We start from the raw sequence: 20,509 nt of genomic DNA on the forward strand, positions 1-20,509 counted from the left end.
TGCCGCAAATGCGGCATAAACATTACCGTGGTGCACCATCCGGGGCACCCTGAACATGATGGCAGGTGCACTCAACAGAGCATGACTGACGGACCACGAGTGGCAAATAAACCCAAATATTGTTACATATTTTCAGACAATGGGATTACCCTACCATAGATCCATTTACCACACAATCCAACAAAAAATGTCACCTATACTGCTCAAGGGCAGGCATCAGCAAAGGGTCCATGGGAGACGCCTTTCTCATCAGTTGGTCATCTCACCTCCTATACATGTTTTCCCTCATAGACCTGTTGAACAGGGTAGTCCATGAGGCAAGGAGAGACACACCTAATTCTCATAGCTCCATCATGGCCACGTAAACCATGGTTTCCCTTTCTAATGAGGATGTCGCGTGTGCCACCAATCCATTTATCACACAGCCAGGATCTCCTTCCCCCGGGACTCCTCGCCGCCCAACTAAACCCCGACTCATTACACCTGAAGGCGTGGCTCCTAGATGGTTCTCTGAGAGAGAACTGGCTGGTTCACAAAAAGAACACACAGTCCTTCTACACAGTAGGGCATAGAACACCCATAAAACTTACCTTCAAAAATGGAAGAGATTCTCTGCATGGTGCGTACACCGCCAGGTAGCACCCTCAACATCTTCCTTACTTGTCATCCTGAATTATCTTCTGCATCATAAACAAGCGGGCTTTGCAATAAGCTCCATTAAAGTCCATCTCACTGCCATTACTACCTTCCACTTTTAGATGATTCATTGATATTTGTACATTCACTCACTGAAGGTATGTCTACACTACAAAGTTAGTTCGAACTAATGGACGTTAGTTCGAACTAACTTTCATAGGCGCTACACTAGTGATCTCACTTCCCTTTAAACTCTGTTCCAGTTCTAGCCTTCACAGCCTCCTGCAGCAAGGAGTTCCACAGGTTGACTCTTTGCTTTGTGAAGAACAACTTTCTGTTACTAGTTTTAAGCCTGCTACCCATTCCTTTCCTTTGGTGTCCTCTAGTCCTTCTTTATGGGAAAAACTGAAGAACTTTTCTGTATGCACCGTCTCTACCCAACTCCTGCTTTTAGAGACCTCTATCCTGTCCCCTCTCCGTCTCCTCTTTTCTAAGCTGAAAAGTCCCAGTCTCTTTAGCCTCTCTTCATATGGGACCTGTTCCCAACCCCTGATCATTTTAGTTGCCCTCCCCTCTCCCAGCCTCTCTCTTCCCCTCTCCCACCTCCTTTTCCCAGTCTCCCCCAGTTTTGTTCAATAAAGACAGATTCCATTTTGGAAGACACGTTATCTTTATTTTGTACATCAAGAAGAGGGGCTAGGGAAGGGTAAGTGGAAGGAGGTGAGGGAGGGATGGGGCATGAGCCCCCGATGGGGAGGACTGGACTGGCTCTGCGGGCTTCTGGGGGTGGAAGTTCTCCTGCAGCCCCCCAATTGCCCCCTCTCCCCAGATGGCAGCCTGCGGCAAGTGCAGCCGGGCTGATGGCCGAGTGCTGTGATGTGCCCAGTGTGGGTACTCAGGGCACTCCAAGCCAGGACTGCTTTGCAAGCGGGGCACCCCTGAGAACTGTCTGTCCGGGGTGGGGGTTGGGACCCTTTAAGCACAGCCCTCGGCTAGCCTGAGACCGCATCTCCATGCTCTAAGTCCTCCTCGGATGCCCTGCCGGCACTGCTTCTGGCCATCCTTAACCCCGCTTCAGGGTCCACTTAATGTGGACGCACTAGTTCGAATTAGCAAAACGCTAATTCGAACTAGTTTTTAGTTCTAGATGTGTTAGTTCGAATTAGCTTAGTTCGAATTAGCGCTGTAGTGTAGACATACCCTAAGAGCTTTTTAAAAGGCCTTCAAGAACTTTATCCTGCTATCACCCCACCAACACAACTGTGGGACCTCTATCTCATACTGAACGCTTTAACTTGGCTACCTTACAAACCAGTGGCCACCACCTCTTGTATTTATCCATGAAGACTGTCTTTTCTCATAGCCATTACCTCGGCGAGATGGGTGGGAGAGGTCACAGCTGTGATGATGAATTCCCCCATACACCACCTTTTTTAAAGATTCTATGTACCTACCCCAAATTCCTCCCTAAGGTACACTCATCCTACCACCTCAATCAGACAATACACCTTCCTACCTTTTTTCTACAAACCCCACACCAACTCCTTCAAGAGAACAGTGCACACTCTTGACCTATGCAGAGTGCTCTCAGCCTGCCTACAACGAACTAGGCCTTTTTGAGCATTCCTGAGACTGTCAATAGCGAACCAAAATAAGGGCCAGGCCCTCTCATCACAAAGATACTCCCTTGGATTTCGGACTGTATTAATCTCTGCTACTCCCAGTCACAGTGATCCCTCCAGACACCATAAAGGCACACTTCACTAGAGCCATGTTTACCTCAAAAGTGTTCCTCCACAAAGTACCCATAGGAGATGCTTGTTCAGCTGTTACCTAGTTCTCAGACCACGCTTTCGCAAAGCACTATGCACTTACTCAAGGACCTCTCTCCAACCTAAAATTTGGAAAGGCCGTCCTTTTCACTGCTTTTCTGCCAGATGCAAAGTCCCTACGGGTATGTCTACACTACAAAGTTAGTTCGAACTAACGGACGTTAGTTCGAACTAACTTTCCTATGCGCTACACTAGCGCTCCGCTAGTTCGAATTTGAATCGAACTAGCGGAGCGCTTAGTTCGAACTAGGTAAACCTCATTTTACGAGGACTAACGCCTAGTTCGAACTAGCTAGTTCGAACTAAGGGCTGTGTAGCCCTTTAGTTCGAACTAGTGGGAGGCTAGCCCTCCCCAGGTTTCCCTGGTGGCCACTCTGGCCAACACCAGGGAAACTCTATGCCCCCCTCCCGGCCCCGGACCCCTTAAAGGGGCACGGGCTGGCTACGGTGCCCGTGCCAGGTGCAAGCCTGCCAGCACCCAGCTAGCAGACCCTGCACCTGGCACGGCACAGAGCCACCCACCCGATGCCCCCCAGCCCACCCCCTCTTGCCGGGACCAGGCTGGCGGCTCCCGGGAGCTTGCCCTGGACCGCAAGAGGCGGGCACCTTCCTGGGCTAGTGCGGACATCGTGGACCTCGTCCACGATCTCCGCACTAGGCACAGGAAAGTGGCCGTCTAGGGCAGGAGAGCTGCCAGCCTGGCCACCCAGGACCAGGTGTGAATGAAAATCAAGGGGGTCCACTGAGACCCCCGACACTGAGCCCTGAGCTTACAATGGCCGTCCTGGGTCAGACCAAAGGTCCATCTAGCCCAGTAGCCTGTCTGCTGACAGTGGCCAACCCTAGGGACCCTGGAGGGGATGGACCGAAGACAATGACCAAGCCATTTGTCTCGTGCCATCCCTCTCCAGCCTTCCACAAACTTTGGGCAGGGACACCACTCCTACCCTCTGGCTAATAGGACTCCATGGACCCAACCTCCATGACTTGATCTCACTTCCCTTTAAACTCTGTTCTAGTTCTAGCCTTCACAGCCTCCTGCAGCAAGGAGTTCCACAGGTTAACTATTTGCTTTGTCAAGAACAACTTTCTCTTACTAGTTTCAAGCCTGCTACCCATTCCTTTCCTTTGGTGTCCTCTAGTCCTTCTTTATGGGAACTCAGGAAGAACTTTTCTGAATGCACCCTCTCCACCCAACCCCTGCTTTTACAGACCTCTATCCTGTCCCCCCTCCGTCTCCTCTTTTCTAAGCTGAACAGTCCCAGTCTCTGTAGCCTCTCTTCATCTGGGACCTGTTCCCAACCCCTGATCATGTTAGTTGCCCTCCCCTCTCCCAGCCTTTCTCTTCCCCTCTCCCACCTCCTTTTCCCAGTCTCCCCCAGTTTTTTTCAATAAAGACAGAGTCAATGTTGGAAGAAACGTTATCTTTATTTTGTACATCAAGAAGAAGGGGGGCTAGGGAAGGGCAAGTGGAAGGAGGTGAGGGAGGAATGGGGTACGAGCCCCCGATGGGGAGGACTGGGCTGGCTCTGCGGGCTTCTGGGGGTGGAAGCTCTCCTGCAGCCCCCCAATTACTCCCTCTCCCCAGATGGCAGCCTGCGGCAAGTGCAGCCGGGCTGATGGCCGAGTGGTGTGATGTGCCCAGTGTGGGCACTCAGGGCACTCCAAGCCAGAACTTCTTTGCAAGCGGGGCACCCCTTAGAACTGTGTGTCCGGGGTGGGGGTCGGGACCCTTTAAGCGCAGCCCTCGGCTAGCCTGAGACAGTATCTCCATGCTCTAAGTCCTCCTTTTATGCCCTGCCGGCACTGCTTCCGGCCATCATTAAGCCCTGTTCAGAGTCCACTCAATGTGGACTTACTAGTTCGAACTAGCAAAACGCTAGTTCGAACTAGTTTTTAGTTCTAGACGCGTTAGTTCGAACTAGCTTAGTTCGAATTAACTAATTCGAACTAAGTTAGTTCGAACTAGCGCTGTAGTGTAGACGTACCCTACCTCTCTAATTCAGAATAGCTTTGTAGTCACCTAATGTGGAGACCCTCGGGGACCTCTCCCTTGAAGAAGAGGAGGTGAGTAACCTCCTCTCCTTCAACAGTAACTGATGCTCTTTGAGATGAGTGTCCACGTGGGTGCTCCATCACCCTCCCTTTTCTCCCCTCTGCCTTGGAATTCTGGCCTTCTCACTGGCATCGTTCCGCGGTAGAAAAGGAACTGAGGCAGGGGGCTCACGCATGCGCAATGCCTGCCTCCCAAGAGCTCATGGCTGCAGATGCACGCATGTGCGGCACCAGGGACACTGCTCCTAAAATCTCCAATAGGTGGCTTTAGGATCCTGCGCTGATCTAATGTGGAGCACGGGGCACTCATCTTGAAGAACATCAGTTACTGTCGAGGTGAGTAACCTCCTTTTCTCAGGACAATGCTGATCTTTGCAATGAGCTCTGAGCTTTAAACTGTTTCCCTACTCCACTACTTGGATCGTTACTGCCTGAGACACTTTCTCTTCAAATTTCCTCTTGTAAGGGCACTCTCAATTTAAAAATCACTCATAAGTTGAAAAATGTTTTGCATACTATTGTTACAATTAGCACCTAAGTTTACTTGGCTTGATTTCTCCCCTCCCCCCAGTTTGTTTACATGGTACCTTTAACAGAAGTTTTATATAGTCATGTTCATTAAATCTATTGAATTCATGTAAACAAAGGAAACTTTCATGTACAGGCAGTCCCTGGGTTACGTACAAGATAGGGACTGTAGGTTTGTTCTTAAGTTGAATTTGTATGTAAGTCAGAACTGGTACATACTGTAGGGGAAACTCTAGCCAAACATTTCTCCAGAGCTCAGTTTTATTCTCCCACACCTCACTTCCCTCAGTCCTTTATTCTCAGGCTGAGGTGTCTGCTAAGAAAAGCCGCTCCGCGTGTCCCTGGTCTGCTGGGGGAGGAGGGGGGGGAAGCAGCTAGCGTGGGGTTGCCTCACCCTGTTTGTAAGTAGGGATCCGATGTAAGTCGGATCCATGTAACCCGGGGACTGCCTGTATACAGCAACAGAGTGAGAGAAATGTTTTTAAATCCTTTGTGTTTTACAGTCAGTTTAGCTGGGAGACTCAGTAGCAGTAGTCCCTGACACTAGTCAGGGCTGTTGTACACAAACACTGTAAATTGATCTAAGTTACTCCAGTTCATTTACATTTACGCTAGTTACGTTACTAAATTCAGCGTAACTTAGGTCAATTTATATTGATGTCTGCACTGTACTGTGTCGACAGGAGATGCTTTTCCTTCAACATAGCCTCTGCTTCTTGGGGAAGGAATGTACAGACCTCCGTGGAGAGCGCTCTGTCATTAACTTAGTATATCTTCCCTAGACCTGCTAAATCAACATCAGTGCATCGATTTCAGTGGTGCCAATTTAGCCAGTAGTGTAGATAAGGCTTCATTGGCCTCATTGGCCCCCTGACACTACTTTAAATAGCGGGTTGAAAGCACAGTATATATGAGACACCTGAATATGTACCTAGAGTTTTGAGTGGGATTGTACTCCATATGGCTAGCTCCACTTGCCACCATCACTGCACTTTTTCCTTTGTTCAGAGCTAGTGCAGGTATGTCTCCTCGAGCTGGAACTTAGACCTTCCATCTCCAGTGTAGGCATAACCTATAAAGAGACATCTTACCATTGACCCTCATACACAGCACATGAGCTTTACTATGTGTATTTCAGATTAAAGTTCCTTTTGTCAGTGACAGGATATTGTTCCAAGCGCCAAGTAAACACGTGCACTCAGCATTTCAAACTTTTTGAAGGTAAATTGCAGAAAAATTGGTGCTTTAAACAGCTACATTTAGTTAGATTTGCCATTGTGAAACAAAGTAAATGTTCAGTATAATGAGATTATCACTGAAGTGCTATTTATTCTTCCTTAGGTGGTTTACCTGACTAACAGTGGGTCAGAAGCCAATGATTTGGCTATGTTCATGGCAAGGCTTTATACTCGTAACTTTGACTTCATCTGTTTCAGGTAATCATATGAGGTTGCTTTATGAAACCCCCTTTAATAATATAATCAACTCCCATAATCAACCTGTATGTAACCCTTCCACCTTGTAGTGCCAGCGGCAGTCAGGGCCAGTTTCAATACGTAGGGGTTCCTCTCCATCCATCCATCCAACATGAGCCCTCACCCAGTAACTTGGGAAATTTGCATAACACCCCTGGGTGCCTTTGGGAAAACTTTAAAAACAACAAATAGTCTAGTAGCACCTTAAAGACTAATAAAACATGTAGATGGTATCATGAGCTTTCCTGGCGGTTGTGTCTAATGTTTTGTTAGTCTTTAAGTAACAGCCCCATCCCAAGTAGTTTGGGGAATGTTCTTTTCATCTCCACTTCTTAAGCCCACAATGTAAATGTCCCCTTCACATGCCCAACCTTTCTCTGTAGGATTCCCCTCCCACCCTGAGTGGGGAGGTAAGGAGGCATCTTACTCTCTCCGCTGATCACTCGCCATCCACCTGCTCTCTGCCACTGCCTTGCTGGCCATTGGGTTCACCTCACTGCTGCTGTTCTGTTGGGCACTCATTGCACCTTGTTGTCACTGCCTTTCTGTCAGCTGCTCATTGTGCTGTTGCCGCTCTGCTGGCTGCTCATCATCACCTCTTCCACTGGCATGTGGTGGAGTTGGCTCTGGACTCTGTGATTTCAGCTATTAGCCCAAAGCACAGTCCCAGCCGCAAGAAATTTCAGTGTCGACTGCAGTAAATTTAAAATAATAAGAGAGAGTTTTTATGGAGTCTGTTCTATCATTGAACCAATCTTACATCTCACTCCCGGAGAGCATTCAGCCTGCTGATTCAGAGTCCTGCCCTCCCCAATTAACATCACAGGGCTTTGTCAGGGGAAACCCTTGTTCATCTGAGGTTCTTTATGCTGACAGTCTCTCTCCTTTGAACTGAGTTAAACACAGTGACTTTTCTGTGTTCTCACAATAACTGCAAATATTGGGGATCATATCTCACAATTCCTGCATTTAGTGTTAACACAGTTTGTGACCCCACAACAGCCAAATTGGTCACAATAGGCAAAACACCATTTTAACAGCTGAATATCTAGCAGGTCTAAAAAAATGAGTGAATTGTATTTACATGCACACACCCAAAATCTCATTCTTTAAACTGAGAATGTTTCCCTCCTTTGTGCCAAGTTAAGCACAGACTTTCTTCTTTTATATTTCCCCAATAATTATAGACAGTGCAATTAGTATTAACATAGTTTGTGACCCAATAACAGTCAAGTTGATTACAATGAACAAAATGCCATTCTAACAGCTGAAAATATAACATATCTAAGCAAAGCAGGGGCAAACTATTTACTTAAAAATCCTGGATGTGTTTTTACCATTCCAGCTGGCTGTAATGGAAGCATTGATTCAGACCCTGCTTGCATAAATAATATGTGAAAAACAAGATGGGATCTTGTTAACCAGATTCTGCCCCGGACACATCCTAAGTCATTCATTTGTATGTCTAAATTAGTTATTACTCAAGAAAGAGATCTTGGAGTCATTGTGGATAGTTCACTGAAAACATCCACTCGGTGTGCAGTAGTAGTCAAAAAAGGTAACTATGACGGGAGGCATTTAAGAAAGGAATAGATAAGACAGAATGTCCTGTTGCCTCTGTATAAATCTGTAGTGTGCCCACATCCACAATACTGTGTGCAGATATCTACTTATCTCACCTATCTCATGTTGCCCTGGACTAATTTAGAGGTTTTCCTGCAGTGTAGATGTGCTATTCTAAATAAGCTATTTTGGAATAACTATTCCAGAATAGCTTATTTTGAAATAACCATGCAGCATAGATGTACCCTAGGGGTACATCTAAACTACATGGCTTCGTCGACGGAGCCATGTAGATGAGTGTACTCAAAAAAGGGAAATGAAGCGGCGATTTAAATAATTGCCGCTTCATTTACATCAAAATGGCTGCTGTGCTATGCCGATCAGCTGTTTGGCGGCACAGCGCGGTAGTCTGGAAGCCCTTGTCGACTGCCCCGGTAAACCTCATTCCACAACGCATGAAGCCCAATGGCTTCCCTTGTTGACCATGGAGCATCCAGACTACCGTGCTGTGCCACCAAACAGCTGATCGGCACAGCGCGGCAGCCATTTTGATGGAAATGAAGCAGCGATTATTTAAATCCCTATGTCTAGAAAACTCATCTACATGGCTCCGTCGATGGAGCCATGTAGTCTAGACATACCCCGTGTCCTCAAATGAAATGAATGCGCGCCAGGTTTAAAACAAACAACAGGAAATATTTTTTCACACTATGGACAATCAGCCTGTGGAACTTTGCCAGTGAAAGCTGTGGAGGCCAAGATTATAACAGGATTCAGAAAAGTGCTAGATAAATTCATGGAGGATAGGTCCATCAATGACTGTTAGGCAGGGATGGTGTCCGTAGCCTGTATTTCCCAGAAGCTGGGAAAGGGCAACAGGGAGTGGATCACTTGATGATTACCTGTTTTGTTCATTTCCTCTGTGGAACCCACCATTGGCCACTGTCAGAACATAGGATACTGGGCTAGATGTACCTTTGGTCTGACCCATTGTGGCTGTTCTTATCTCCTAAAATAGAGTAAAACAGCAGTATTAATCAGGAGTTAAGGTTCAATAAGTCTGCTTGTATTAGAAATACTCCATTTACAAGCCATGCATTGACCTAGGACCTATAACTTCTGTTTTTAATCCTTAAGGAAAGAGAGTGCAATTTTTAAAATAATATAAACATCCTTTCTGCTTGGATATCTTGGTAATAGCCACCTTTAAAAATAAAAATGCAGGTCTTAACAAACTGGTAGTCTTGCAGCCATTCTGCTCAACAAAGGATTTATGTAATGCTTTATGTTGTCTGAAATTTTTCCAATATATTAATTCCCATAACAGCAGGAGCATTTGTTCTGTAGGATTCAGATGTTCTGGCTGACCTGCATGAGGAAGCTTGCACACCACCTACCTAAGTTACCATTGGCTCCAATCAGTTTTCTTAGCACTTCACCTTCAGAACCACTAAATTAATGTATTATTTCAGAGTGTGCTTAAAATTGCAATGAAAACTCACAACTGGTAGGCACTCAAAATAGAGTGATGGATAGGGCAAGAGGCATCCCTTATTGGGTGCACCTATGTTTTCCAGTCATTAGCTGTCTTACACTCACACATCAGAAAGCAGCCTTCTGTGAATACTGATATTGTTTCCTCCTAAAAACTTTTGCAGCTAGTGGATTCAGAAGACTATAAATGTTGTTTGTGTGCTTTGTTGACACAGAGGAGGATACCATGGAGCCAGTCCATACACGCTGGGTTTGACGTCCATTGGATCTTATAAACATGGTGTTGCCAATGGGTTTGGCTGCCAAACAGTGAGATTTTTTTGTAGTATCTGCTGAATAATGAACCTTGTATTTTTCTTGGATTTATTTAATGCTCTTCATCTTTAAAGCACTGTACAACTATTGACTTACCCTCCCTGTAGCCCTCTAAGGCTTATAAATAGTACATATACAGCCTAATTCACCATGACCTATGAGGGAAGATTGAAAGAATTGGTCTTGTTTAGTTTGGAAAAGAGAAGACTGAGAGGGGACATGATAGCGGTCTTCAGGTATCTAAAAGAGTGTCACAGAGGAGGGAGAAAGAGATTGTTCTCCTTGGCCTCTGAGGATAGGACAATTAGCAATGGGCTTAAACTGCAGCAAGGGAGGTTTAGGTTGGACATTAGGAAAAACTTCCTAACTGTCAGGGTGGCTAAACACAGGAATAAGTTGCCTAGGGAGGTTGTGGAATCTCCATCTCTGGAGATATTTAAGAGCAGGTTGGATAGACATCTATCAGGGATGATCTAGATGGTACTGGGTCCTGCCGTGAGGGCAGGGGACTGGACTTGATGACCTCTCAAGGTCCCTTCCAGTTCTAGTGTTCTACGATTCTGTTTCACTGCACCTTGTGCAGCTATTTGCACCCATGCAGTGCGAGTGACAAATGCTAGCAATTAGAATTATAGTGCTTTAAACCCACGTTACTCTTGCTTTTTACAAATATAAATGCTGTACAAGATGCAGAGTAATGGCACGTCAGTCTCAGGACCTATTCTCAAGCCCACTATGGCAAGTTTACTCTGGTTTACTGCTGCAAAGCCGCTTAAAGCTAGCCCGTAGGGAATTCCCTTTTGGACTGAAATTATGTTGGAAAACCATAGTGGCTCCTTCAGCTCCTCCTCCCAATCCCCACCATAAGGGGTATGTCTGGGGAAAGGGATGTGCTTGTATCGCTACACTCTGATGACCCTTGGCTGCAGACACTGTTTCTGTGGAAAATGGTGTTGGCTACTGTAATCTGTGCTAGAAACCATACTGGTCACAGAACAGCCCTCCACAAGGGCTCCTTTGTGATGTGCACTCTGCCCCTGACCCTTTGATGCACCCAGCCCTCTTTGAATGCAGTTGAGAATCTGGCCCATGGAATTTATTAAGTGTCTTGCCCATTTTTACATAGTCATTGGCAGAACCTGGCTTCCAGTCCACTATCAGTCCATTAGATGTCACTGCCTCCCTCTAAGGTGGATGCATAACTGGCTGGAAAACAGTACTTATAGCAGTGTTCACTGTCAGATAGCTAAGTCATATCACATTTGGAGAACAACATTAGAATATAAAATTACCTTTATACATTTTTTTAAAATCAGAAATGAACAAGATGAAATTCAATAAAAACAAGTACAAAGTATTATAGTTGGGATGGAAAAATCAAATGTGTATATAGGAAAATGGAGAATCTATGTGGCTAGACATTAGTGCTGCTGAAAAGGACCTGGGAGTTGTAGTGGATCACTAATTGAATGAGTAAATAATGTAATGCAGTTGCAAAATAGGCTAATAACTTTCTGGGGTTTATTGAGAGGAGTATAATTGTCCCCGCTCTGCTCAGTACCTGTGAGGCATCAGCTGGAGTTTTATGACCAGTTCTGGGTTCCACACTTAAAGAAAGATGTGGACAAATTGGAGAGAGACCAGAAGAGAGCCATAAAAATGATAAAAGAGTTAGAAAACCTGATCTATGAGGAAGGCTTAAAAACCTGGTCATGTTTACTCTTAAGCAAAGTTGATTGGGGAGGGAGGTATCTGATCAGTTTTTTTCAACTATGTTAAGGGCTATTTATAGAAAAGGACAGTTATCAGTTGGTCTATACGTCTGGACAAAAGGTAATCAGTTTAATGTGCACCAGGGAGATTTAGGTTAGATATTAAGAAAAGCTTCAGACTATAAAGACAGTTAAATAATGGAATAGGCTTCCAAGTGAGATTGTGGAAACCCTATCCCTGGTCATTTTCAAGAATAGATGAGACAAAAAGCTATCTGGGATGGTTGTTATATTTAGTCCTGCCTCAACACTTGGGACTAGACTAGATGACTTCTTAGGGTCCCTTCCAGCCAACTTTATTGCCCTTTTTCTAGGCATTCTTGGAATTATACTAGTCATTTTAGACAAAACTATTGAGTCTTGGCTAACAATTAACTAATATAACTAAAAAAAAGGGGTGAGCTGTGAGTGAATACCCCTCAAAAATAATCACTGGACGACAGAGGGGTTTTTTTAACTTCAGAAACTCATTTCTAGCTTTCTACCCTACTTCCTGCGTGAAGCCTCAAATCTGCGGGGAGGATAAATGTTTTCACAAGTTGTTTTTGGAGGGATCGACTGAATCAGGTTTCCTGGTAGATGTGATCAGATTTAGAAACTCTCTTGATCACAAGGTCTATTTAACCAAATAATAATACAGTAAAACTCTGATGGTCCGGCATCTGATGGTCCGGCACCATCAGGAACCCGGAAGTACTCTGCCTCGGGCTTCCTGGAGTCAGCCGCTGATCAGTATCAGCAGTGGCTGAATCAGGACGCCTGGGGCAGAGCAGCTGGGATGCTGCCGGGTTGGTCCAGTAGCACCGAGGAGTGGCGCTGCGGGACCAACCCAGCAGCACCCCAGCTGCTCTGCCCCAGGCATCCCCAAGAGCAGCTGGGGTGCTGCCGGGTTGGTCTCACTGCACCAAGGGTCGGCGCTACCAGACAAACCCAGCAGCACCCCAGCTGCTCTGCTGCAGGCGTCCCTGATTCAGCCGCTGCTGAAACTGACCAGCAGCGGCTGAATCAGGGACGCCTGGGGCAGAGCCGGACTATCGGAAGGGGGGGCTATGAGGGATCTGGGATGGCATCCCCCCCCAGCCCAGGCCCCTCATAGCCCCCCCTTCTGATAGTCCGGCAAATCTGATAATCCGGCACCCCCTGGGTCCTAAAGGTGCCAGATTATCAGAAGTTTACTGTAATTATAATAAAAGGAATATTGGAATAAAGTGTTTAACAACCTTCAGAATATCCGTGTAAACATTTTTCTGTTGATCAGTACTTGCATGCCTCGCACTGATGAAATTATAGCTGTTCACTGTGCTTTGCAGACCATGTTACCAGATGTTTTCCGTGGTCTGTGGGGAGGAAGCCATTGCCGAGATTCTCCAGTGCAAACTATTCGGAAATGCAGTTGTTCTCAAGGTTAGTTGGTGTCAAAAAATGTCTGCTGGTAGGTGCAAAAGAGAAGGGACTGGAGAAGGCTCAAGGGCTATGTCTACACTGGCAGCTTCTTGTGCAAGAACAGCTGTTCTTGTGCAAAAACTTGCCTGCTGTCTACACTGCACGAGTGTTCTTGCACAAGTGAATTTACAGTCTAGTGTTGTAAAACAGGGCTTCTTCCAGAAGAGTTATTCCTCTCCCCACGAGGAATAAGCCCTCTTATGCTAGGGCTCTTCCACAAGAGGGCAGTGTAGACAGGCAACATGAATTTCTTGCGCAAGAAACCCCTATGGTTAAAATGGCCATCGGAGCTTTCTTGTGCAAGAGAGCGTCCATGCTGCCATGGATGGTCTTGCACAAAAGCACATGGCTGTGTGGACACGCTCTTGTGGAAGATTTTTTTACAAAAGAACTCTTCCACAAAAGAGTTCTTGCGCAAGAACTCGCCACTGTAGACGTAGCTTAGATGTTTAGTAACAAGGACAAATACGTGCATGCTATTATGAATATTGCCATGTACTGAGTCTTCATCAATAGGGCTGCGAGGCTATGATTTTTTTTTCAAAGGGAGTTAAGGAAATTGGGAAATATGTGGGAGCTGGACATCTCACACCTGTGGAATCCTTTGAAAATCCTAACAATCAAGTCAAGTTCTGTTCTCATAATCAGCAGCCTGCTGCTTTGAAATATTCTAAGAGTTGCCAGGAGCTTAGGGATACTGACAATTGTGTTTTCTGCTTTCCTGGGTAAAGTTTTTTGGTAGCTTTCATATTGAAGGGACATATGATCAATGCAACATGTAAACCTGAAACTCTAAAATGGATTGCTATTGAAAGCAAAATTGTGTGGCAAAAATCTTGCATGGAACAAGGCATTATGGATACCACACTGTGTTGAGGCCATTGGAAAGCTTCTCTGTTCTTCTACAAATGATAATTAGAAAATATTTTTTCTCCTAGCTGCAATAAACATTTACTCACTTTTCCCTAACTACGCAACAAAGCAATCTCTTGCCATTTTTTTTGTCACTGATGGTGAATAAAGGGATGAATCTCACTAGTTTGCAACCGGTTAGACATCTGATTTGTGTTCTATTATAGTGCATAGTGATACCGTGTCACATATAGTCAAATTTTCCATAATGTTCTCACCTGTCTTTTCATTAGTAATCATGCTGGACCAAGATGTACTTTGTTTTATATTTATCCTATCATAGGCTTTACGGCCAGGAGGGGAACATTGTGATCATCTAGTAAAGTTCATTGCAGGCTACAGAACTTCATGTTGCAGGCCATCTACTCCTGTAGTAGACTGATAACCTGTAACTGAGCTACTGAAGTCTTCAAATCATGATTTAAAGACTTCAGGTTACAACGAATAAACCATTTACTCTAATTCAAAAAACTAGTGAACTTAGGCTCCTGCTGTAGAGGAAAACGAGAAAGACGGGTGGGGGAGAATATTCTTTCCCGACCCAAAATGGGGTGAGCCCTTGAGCATGTGAGCGAGACTAGAAATGTGAAAAACCCTAAAAATACGTAACCAATTAAAATTTAAATTAGTTACATGTTTAAATGAGCTCTGCTGGGCTGTGGCCCTGCAGGTGCTTTGCCTCCAGCCCCTATGGGCTGCTGGCTTCACAGGCTGCTGGCCTCACCAGTCTCCAGCTCCCATGGACTGCCAGCTTTGTGAAAATTTTGGAATTTTGGAATTTTAATTATTTTAAAAAGCATAGTAGCTGGGGGGGTTGTAGATGGGGCAAGAGATGTCATTATCATCAGACAGTGGCTGTTTTTCAACTTCTGTAAATCAGGAAAATTAAGAAAAAAGACTGGCCTCAGATAACACATAGGGAAGCAAAATGATTAATTTCTTTTGTTAACTCTAATCTGAGAACATTACGGGTTTTTATTACATATGTAAAAACACTAAAAAGATGCTCTTCGTATATGTTAAAACACTGTAGTTTCACATTATCAGTCTAACTTTGTGTTTATTTTCAGTACATTATTTTTATCAATATTTCCTCAACACAGGTTGTTGTGAAGCAAATGACCGGTACATTGAACAGTTCAATGACACTCTGAGTACTTGTGTGCCAAAGGCAATAGCCGGGTTTATCGCGGAGCCAATTCAAGTAGGTGACTTGCCATGTCTCATTCTAATCGTAATAGTACATTAAACCACAAAGAGCTAAAACATGAACAAGTCTTTTGCAAGGTTGATAAGGCTTAAATGTAACTTCCCTCTAAAAACTGTACTTTTAGTCATCTTTGAACCACTTTGATCATCCAAAAGAAAGGGCTGGAACATTACTTAATCTTAACTGCCAAAGATGCATCCTGGGAGAAATTCTAACCCAAGTGAAGTCAAAAAGAAGTTTTGCTTCTGACTTCAGTGAAGCCATGATTTCACTTTTGTGTAGTTTTTTTATTTTGTGTGTTGTTTTTTTCCCTTGATAACTGAGAGCAGGATTAATATATTTTCCATAGCCTGTCTATTCAATAACAAATTAGTGGGCGACTTGACACCGATAATATTCCTACAAAACAAAACTGGTAAATCAAATTTATTCTTACAAGCCTACTGTCTTTTTCATAGATTGCTTTTAAAAATAATTTGCTCAATATTTAGCGAATAAACACATATTTAATAAAGTATGGCAGGCACTAGCAAAATAGGTCATTTTAACCACTGTTGCCTGTATGGTTTGTGTTCAGTAAAGGCATATCTACTATCAATTGATAGTCTGAAAAGTGTACATAGCTCTTATTATTCTTCTTCAAGATCTTATTTTTATGCTATTATGTTGAAATACTAATAAATTATACAATCTTAAACTTAGTTGCTAATACTCTATTCCTAGTTATTAAAAGTATTTTAAAGTGACACGAAAATCACCCCAGGATTGATATCCAGTCCTACAGTAAATCATATTTTAAAATGCCTAATTGTTGTAACACAAGGAATTAATTTTAGGAATTACTTGGATTTCTGTGGATTTGCTAGATAAAGTAGGTAAAATGCAATGTGAAGCTCTTATCCCCTCTGCTTTCTTTTGTAGTTTCTGACTCTCATTTCTGTCCTTCATGATTGCATTGTTGGAGCAAAGGGATTTCTCTATTGGCAATGCTGCTGTAGTTCAGTATCATTAGCTCCTATAGGCTCTAGGCATTCTGCTGTCATGAACCTCATAGTCCATTATTGAAGATATTGGTCTAAATTAAGCAGGCGAAATGCCTGTTAGGCCATCAACTCCATCTTGCTCCAAAACCAAAATCATGCCTTACAGTATGTTTTCAGTTGTTCTAGCCAGTCTAATGTTTCTTATCTGTTCCATTGGGAATATTCTCCAGTATAACAGTTTCACCGAAGGGAATTTTATCCTGATATTTGTACTAAATTTATCCTTGCTTAGTTTCATCACATTACACCTAATTTCTCTCTTGTTTGGGAGCATATAGAAGCTGCAAAACTCTGGCTATTATGTTATCCCTCCAACCTTTGACATTTTAGCTTACGTATATATGTTTCTTTTAATCTATTCCGAAACACTTTCTCCAGCTCTCCGTTCACATTTGCTGCTGTTCTGTGAACTCTCTCCAGTTTATTCCATTCTGGCTTTAATGCGCATACAAGTGTTACAATAGTCTAGATATTGTTGCATCAGCACCATACAGAATATAATTCTCTGACGCATATTTGCTGTTGGATAAGTAAACAAGTTGTGCTGGACCTTTTTTAAAATTTTTTGTTGCCACTTTTTGTGACCTACGCATGGCCCACACTTGGGAAGAGACACGAGATGGGACCTGCAGGGCTGGGCTTAGTTCCCTACTGTTCAACCTGGCAGATAGAGTTGTAGTACCACTCAGGTTTGGCCCTTCTGCTAGGTCTCAAGTCCTGCTGAAGAGAACCAGGCCCAGCTTCACAAGACAGGATCTGCTGCTGTGCAGTGAGTAATGGGTGGGCTCATTTCTCCTCCCAGTCGCAGTCTCCTCTTCACACTGAGACTGTGACCCACCTAGAACCCACTTGCAGCCAACAGATGCATTTGCATTAGAAAGAGAAGGCTGAAGTCATGATTTTTTTTACTTTTCACTGTCTCCTAACTTCGCATTGTTTTATTTTTATAGCCCATGTAATATTGATACAAACTGAGAATTCAAATTTCAAAGACAGCCACTCTCTCTAATTCTGCCTGTTGGGCAATGCATCTGAAAAGATCTATGACACAAGGAACTTTGGTGATTTAGTTATGTAGTGAATTAAAGTTCTCACTGGCTGATCACCTGAGGACTGCCAGTGTTTGTGGTGTAGAGTTTGTGCCAAAGACAATACATATTTGCACATTTTTGACAGGGTGTTAATGGAGCTGTTCAGTATCCTAAAAGATTTCTAAAGGAAGCTTTTCGGCTAGTACGTGAGAGAGGAGGCGTCTGTGTCGCAGATGAAGTGAGTATCCAGAAACCCAGTTTTTTTGCGGGGAGGAAGGGGCTATTTCTGCCAGGCCACTGAAAAAGTCAGCAATTGGAATGAATGTAAAATACAGACCCTCAAAATAGTTTAGCCTTTCCAGTTTCACAGCCTAAGAGAGGACCAAAGAATGGAATTCCAGCACAAGAGCCTTTGCTAGACAAAGTTAATAGCAGAAGTTATTAATTCTTCACGTTCCTGTGCATTACATTAATAATGATAGTTCTCAGTTGACAGTTTCTGTTAAAGGGCACTAGGGCTGGTCCTAACCAATTGGAAGCCCCAGGCAACCACCAGGGAAAAGTTGTCAAGCAAAGAAAAGGGGCGGGAGCTGGGCCAAAATACGGTCACAGCCCCTTTAGTTGCCATGTGTCCCGAGCGGGCTTCTGTCAGCGGCCCTTTGAAAATGGTGGCCCCAGGCAACTGCCACGCTCTCCCGCCCCTAAGACCGGCTCAGCAGAGCACCATTTCACTGATTGGGTAGAGCACCATTGACTTGTTTATGGCGGCATAAAATATGATTCTTAAAAACTTACCATTACATATTTAAAGCCTGATCCAGAGTGACTGATTAGGAAAACAGTTTTTACAAGATAACGTTGTAAAACCGTAGTGTAGACAAGGCAAGTGTCACTGTAGCTGGATGAGATCTAGAGGGTAGCCTGCTACAACTCTTTTGCAGTTACATATTTTAATCCAATTTAATCTGATTTGCTTGGTTAAGACAGTCTGACTGATAACTAACTCATGGAAACACAGGTTGAGTGACTAAAGTATACTGTGCTAGAGGTGTTAGAATTATTATAGCTTGAAACTAGAGATTCTGAAAAGTGCTACACAGCTACAACTCCCATTCATAACTTCTCAGTCCTTCTCGCCATGTTAACTAGGAGAAAGGGTGTTAACTGTCATCATAAAAACACTCTTAGGCCTTGTCTATACTAGACCAGGCAGGTTGATTTAAGTTAAGCAACTCCAGTTATGCAAAATGCTTAGCTAGAGTCAGCTTACCTTAAGCCATGCTGTGATGGCATCCACACAGCAGGAGGCTGAGGGGAGTACACGCTCCCGTTAAGTTTCCCTTACTCCTTGCAGAACGAGGAGTACCAGACACCAGTGGTGGCTGCCCTCAGCATTCCATTTACAGGTCTACATTAGCCCTGCTAAATCAAACCTCTGGAGGGTTGATCTTTTCACTAGTGTAGACATGCCCGTAGTATTGTACTTTTTATAGCTGCTCAGTACTGAAATTCACCAAACACCTGTGGTGCCAGCAGTATGATGACTCATAAGCAAGCTCTGTTAGGTGCTTCAGCAACTAGGACTTGTAGGTGCTATTCTGAATATTGCTGTTTACTGAGAGATTTAAATTGTATAATTACAGAGGAGATAGGATGGATGCAATACCACTTTTCATTTGTATGAAGTGTACAGTGTCTATTAAAAAGAAAAGCTGTCGACAAAACTATCAGTGGAACCTGTCTTTTCCTACAGTCAGTATTTAGTATAGGAAAGAAAAACTGTGTGAAGCCAATTGAATGAGAAACCTGCTAGAATGAAGTTGACATTAAGATCTTACAGCTGTAAGTGCAAATTGGTAACAGAAAGGCATAGATAAAATACCACTTATGAAACTAAGAAACAACTTAAACTATTTTGGATTTTTTGAAAGGTCCAGACAGGGTTTGGACGGACTGGCAGCCATTTCTGGGGATTTCAAACACATGATGTAGTCCCTGATATTGTTACCTTGGCAAAAGGAATTGGTAATGGCTTTCCAATGGCAGCTGTCATAACCACATCAGGTATGTTATTCTAAAGCATAACACTGAGGTGACTAATGAATAGATTATAGAATAACTTAGCTTCCCTCTAGCCTTTTATCCAGCCAGAAGACCGCGCTTATGAAATAGTAAGTATTGTCCTCATGGTACAAAAAAACAAGGCATTGAATTTTTTTAATCCAATTCAGATTTTGCTCCCCATTAAACCAGTTCAAATCTAAAATAAATCCATTGAAAGCAATGGTTATACTGGTGTAACTGAGATTGACACCTAGCCCAGTGAGTCATTGGCAGAACTGACAGAACACAGAAATTCTAAATTCATTGCCCTGCCCATGAGACATACCATTAGTACTAGAGAAGCATTCTGGACAACTCCAGAATTGTTGAGTAGTTAATATGAACAATTCAGTGGATTTAATCGCTCAAGGAAAGAATAAGTTTTATCATAGGTGTACTAACTAGACCGTTCTCTAGCTCTGTTAGAAACATAATTGTTCATCTATTAAAACCCCATCCCCTTTCCTTTTAGCATCTGCTACAGACCATGTATCTTCTGAAACTTTGCCCTAATGATTTCAAATTGGTTACCCGAAACAATATCCTTTTCTTCTTTTGCCTACAATTAAATTGGAGCACAATGTTATATTATTAAACATGAAGTTGAAACTGATAGAACTTATCACCAGTCGTCAGGTAATTGTGAGGAAGAAAACCAATGAGTGTGCTTTTTCTTTTAGAGATTGCAAATTCCTTGGCTCAAAATCTTCATTTTAACACATTTGGAGGAAACCCTATGGCCTGTGTAGTTGGATCTGCAGTTCTTGATGTAAGAAAAAAGTGATATGTTCATAGTATCTTACTACACTATTGCTTGCTAAGTGTTTTGGCAGAGGCAGCTTTGTGCTACTTCCCTTCCAAATGATGGAACTTCTACTATATACAGAAAATGAGAAATACTTATTTTTATTAATTCATTGGAGATATACACATATAAGAACAAATTAATTGCCTCTCTCCCATTTCTATAACTGATTTCGCCTTGTAGCAGGAATAAGAGGATTAAATAACGCTATGGTTAATAGACTGTGATTAATAGCTTCATCTTTTTCTTTCCTTGCTTATGTGCTCAGTATCCTGTTTGTCAATAGAAGTAC

The 20,509-nt window shown here is 43.5% G+C and overlaps 1 protein-coding gene across 4 annotated transcripts in view; it reads left to right on the forward strand.

The window, feature by feature from the left end:
- AGXT2 (alanine--glyoxylate aminotransferase 2) overlaps positions 1-20,509 on the forward strand; it is a 67,315-nt gene that overhangs the window by 14,339 nt on the left and 32,467 nt on the right. For 3 of the 4 annotated variants that reach the window (XM_075932578.1, XM_075932577.1, XM_075932579.1), the window contains exons 5-11: positions 6,393-6,487; positions 9,799-9,892; positions 12,981-13,074; positions 15,129-15,229; positions 17,455-17,547; positions 19,241-19,373; positions 20,093-20,181. In XM_075932578.1, coding sequence (XP_075788693.1) covers positions 6,393-6,487; positions 9,799-9,892; positions 12,981-13,074; positions 15,129-15,229; positions 17,455-17,547; positions 19,241-19,373; positions 20,093-20,181 — 699 coding nt within the window. The remainder of the gene's footprint in view (positions 1-6,392; positions 6,488-9,798; positions 9,893-12,980; positions 13,075-15,128; positions 15,230-17,454; positions 17,548-19,240; positions 19,374-20,092; positions 20,182-20,509) is intronic. The other variant, XM_075932580.1, reaches the window with a different exon arrangement.

This window comes from Pelodiscus sinensis, chromosome 6, assembly GCF_049634645.1.
Source record: "Pelodiscus sinensis isolate JC-2024 chromosome 6, ASM4963464v1, whole genome shotgun sequence".
Taxonomy (NCBI): domain Eukaryota; kingdom Metazoa; phylum Chordata; order Testudines; family Trionychidae; genus Pelodiscus; species Pelodiscus sinensis.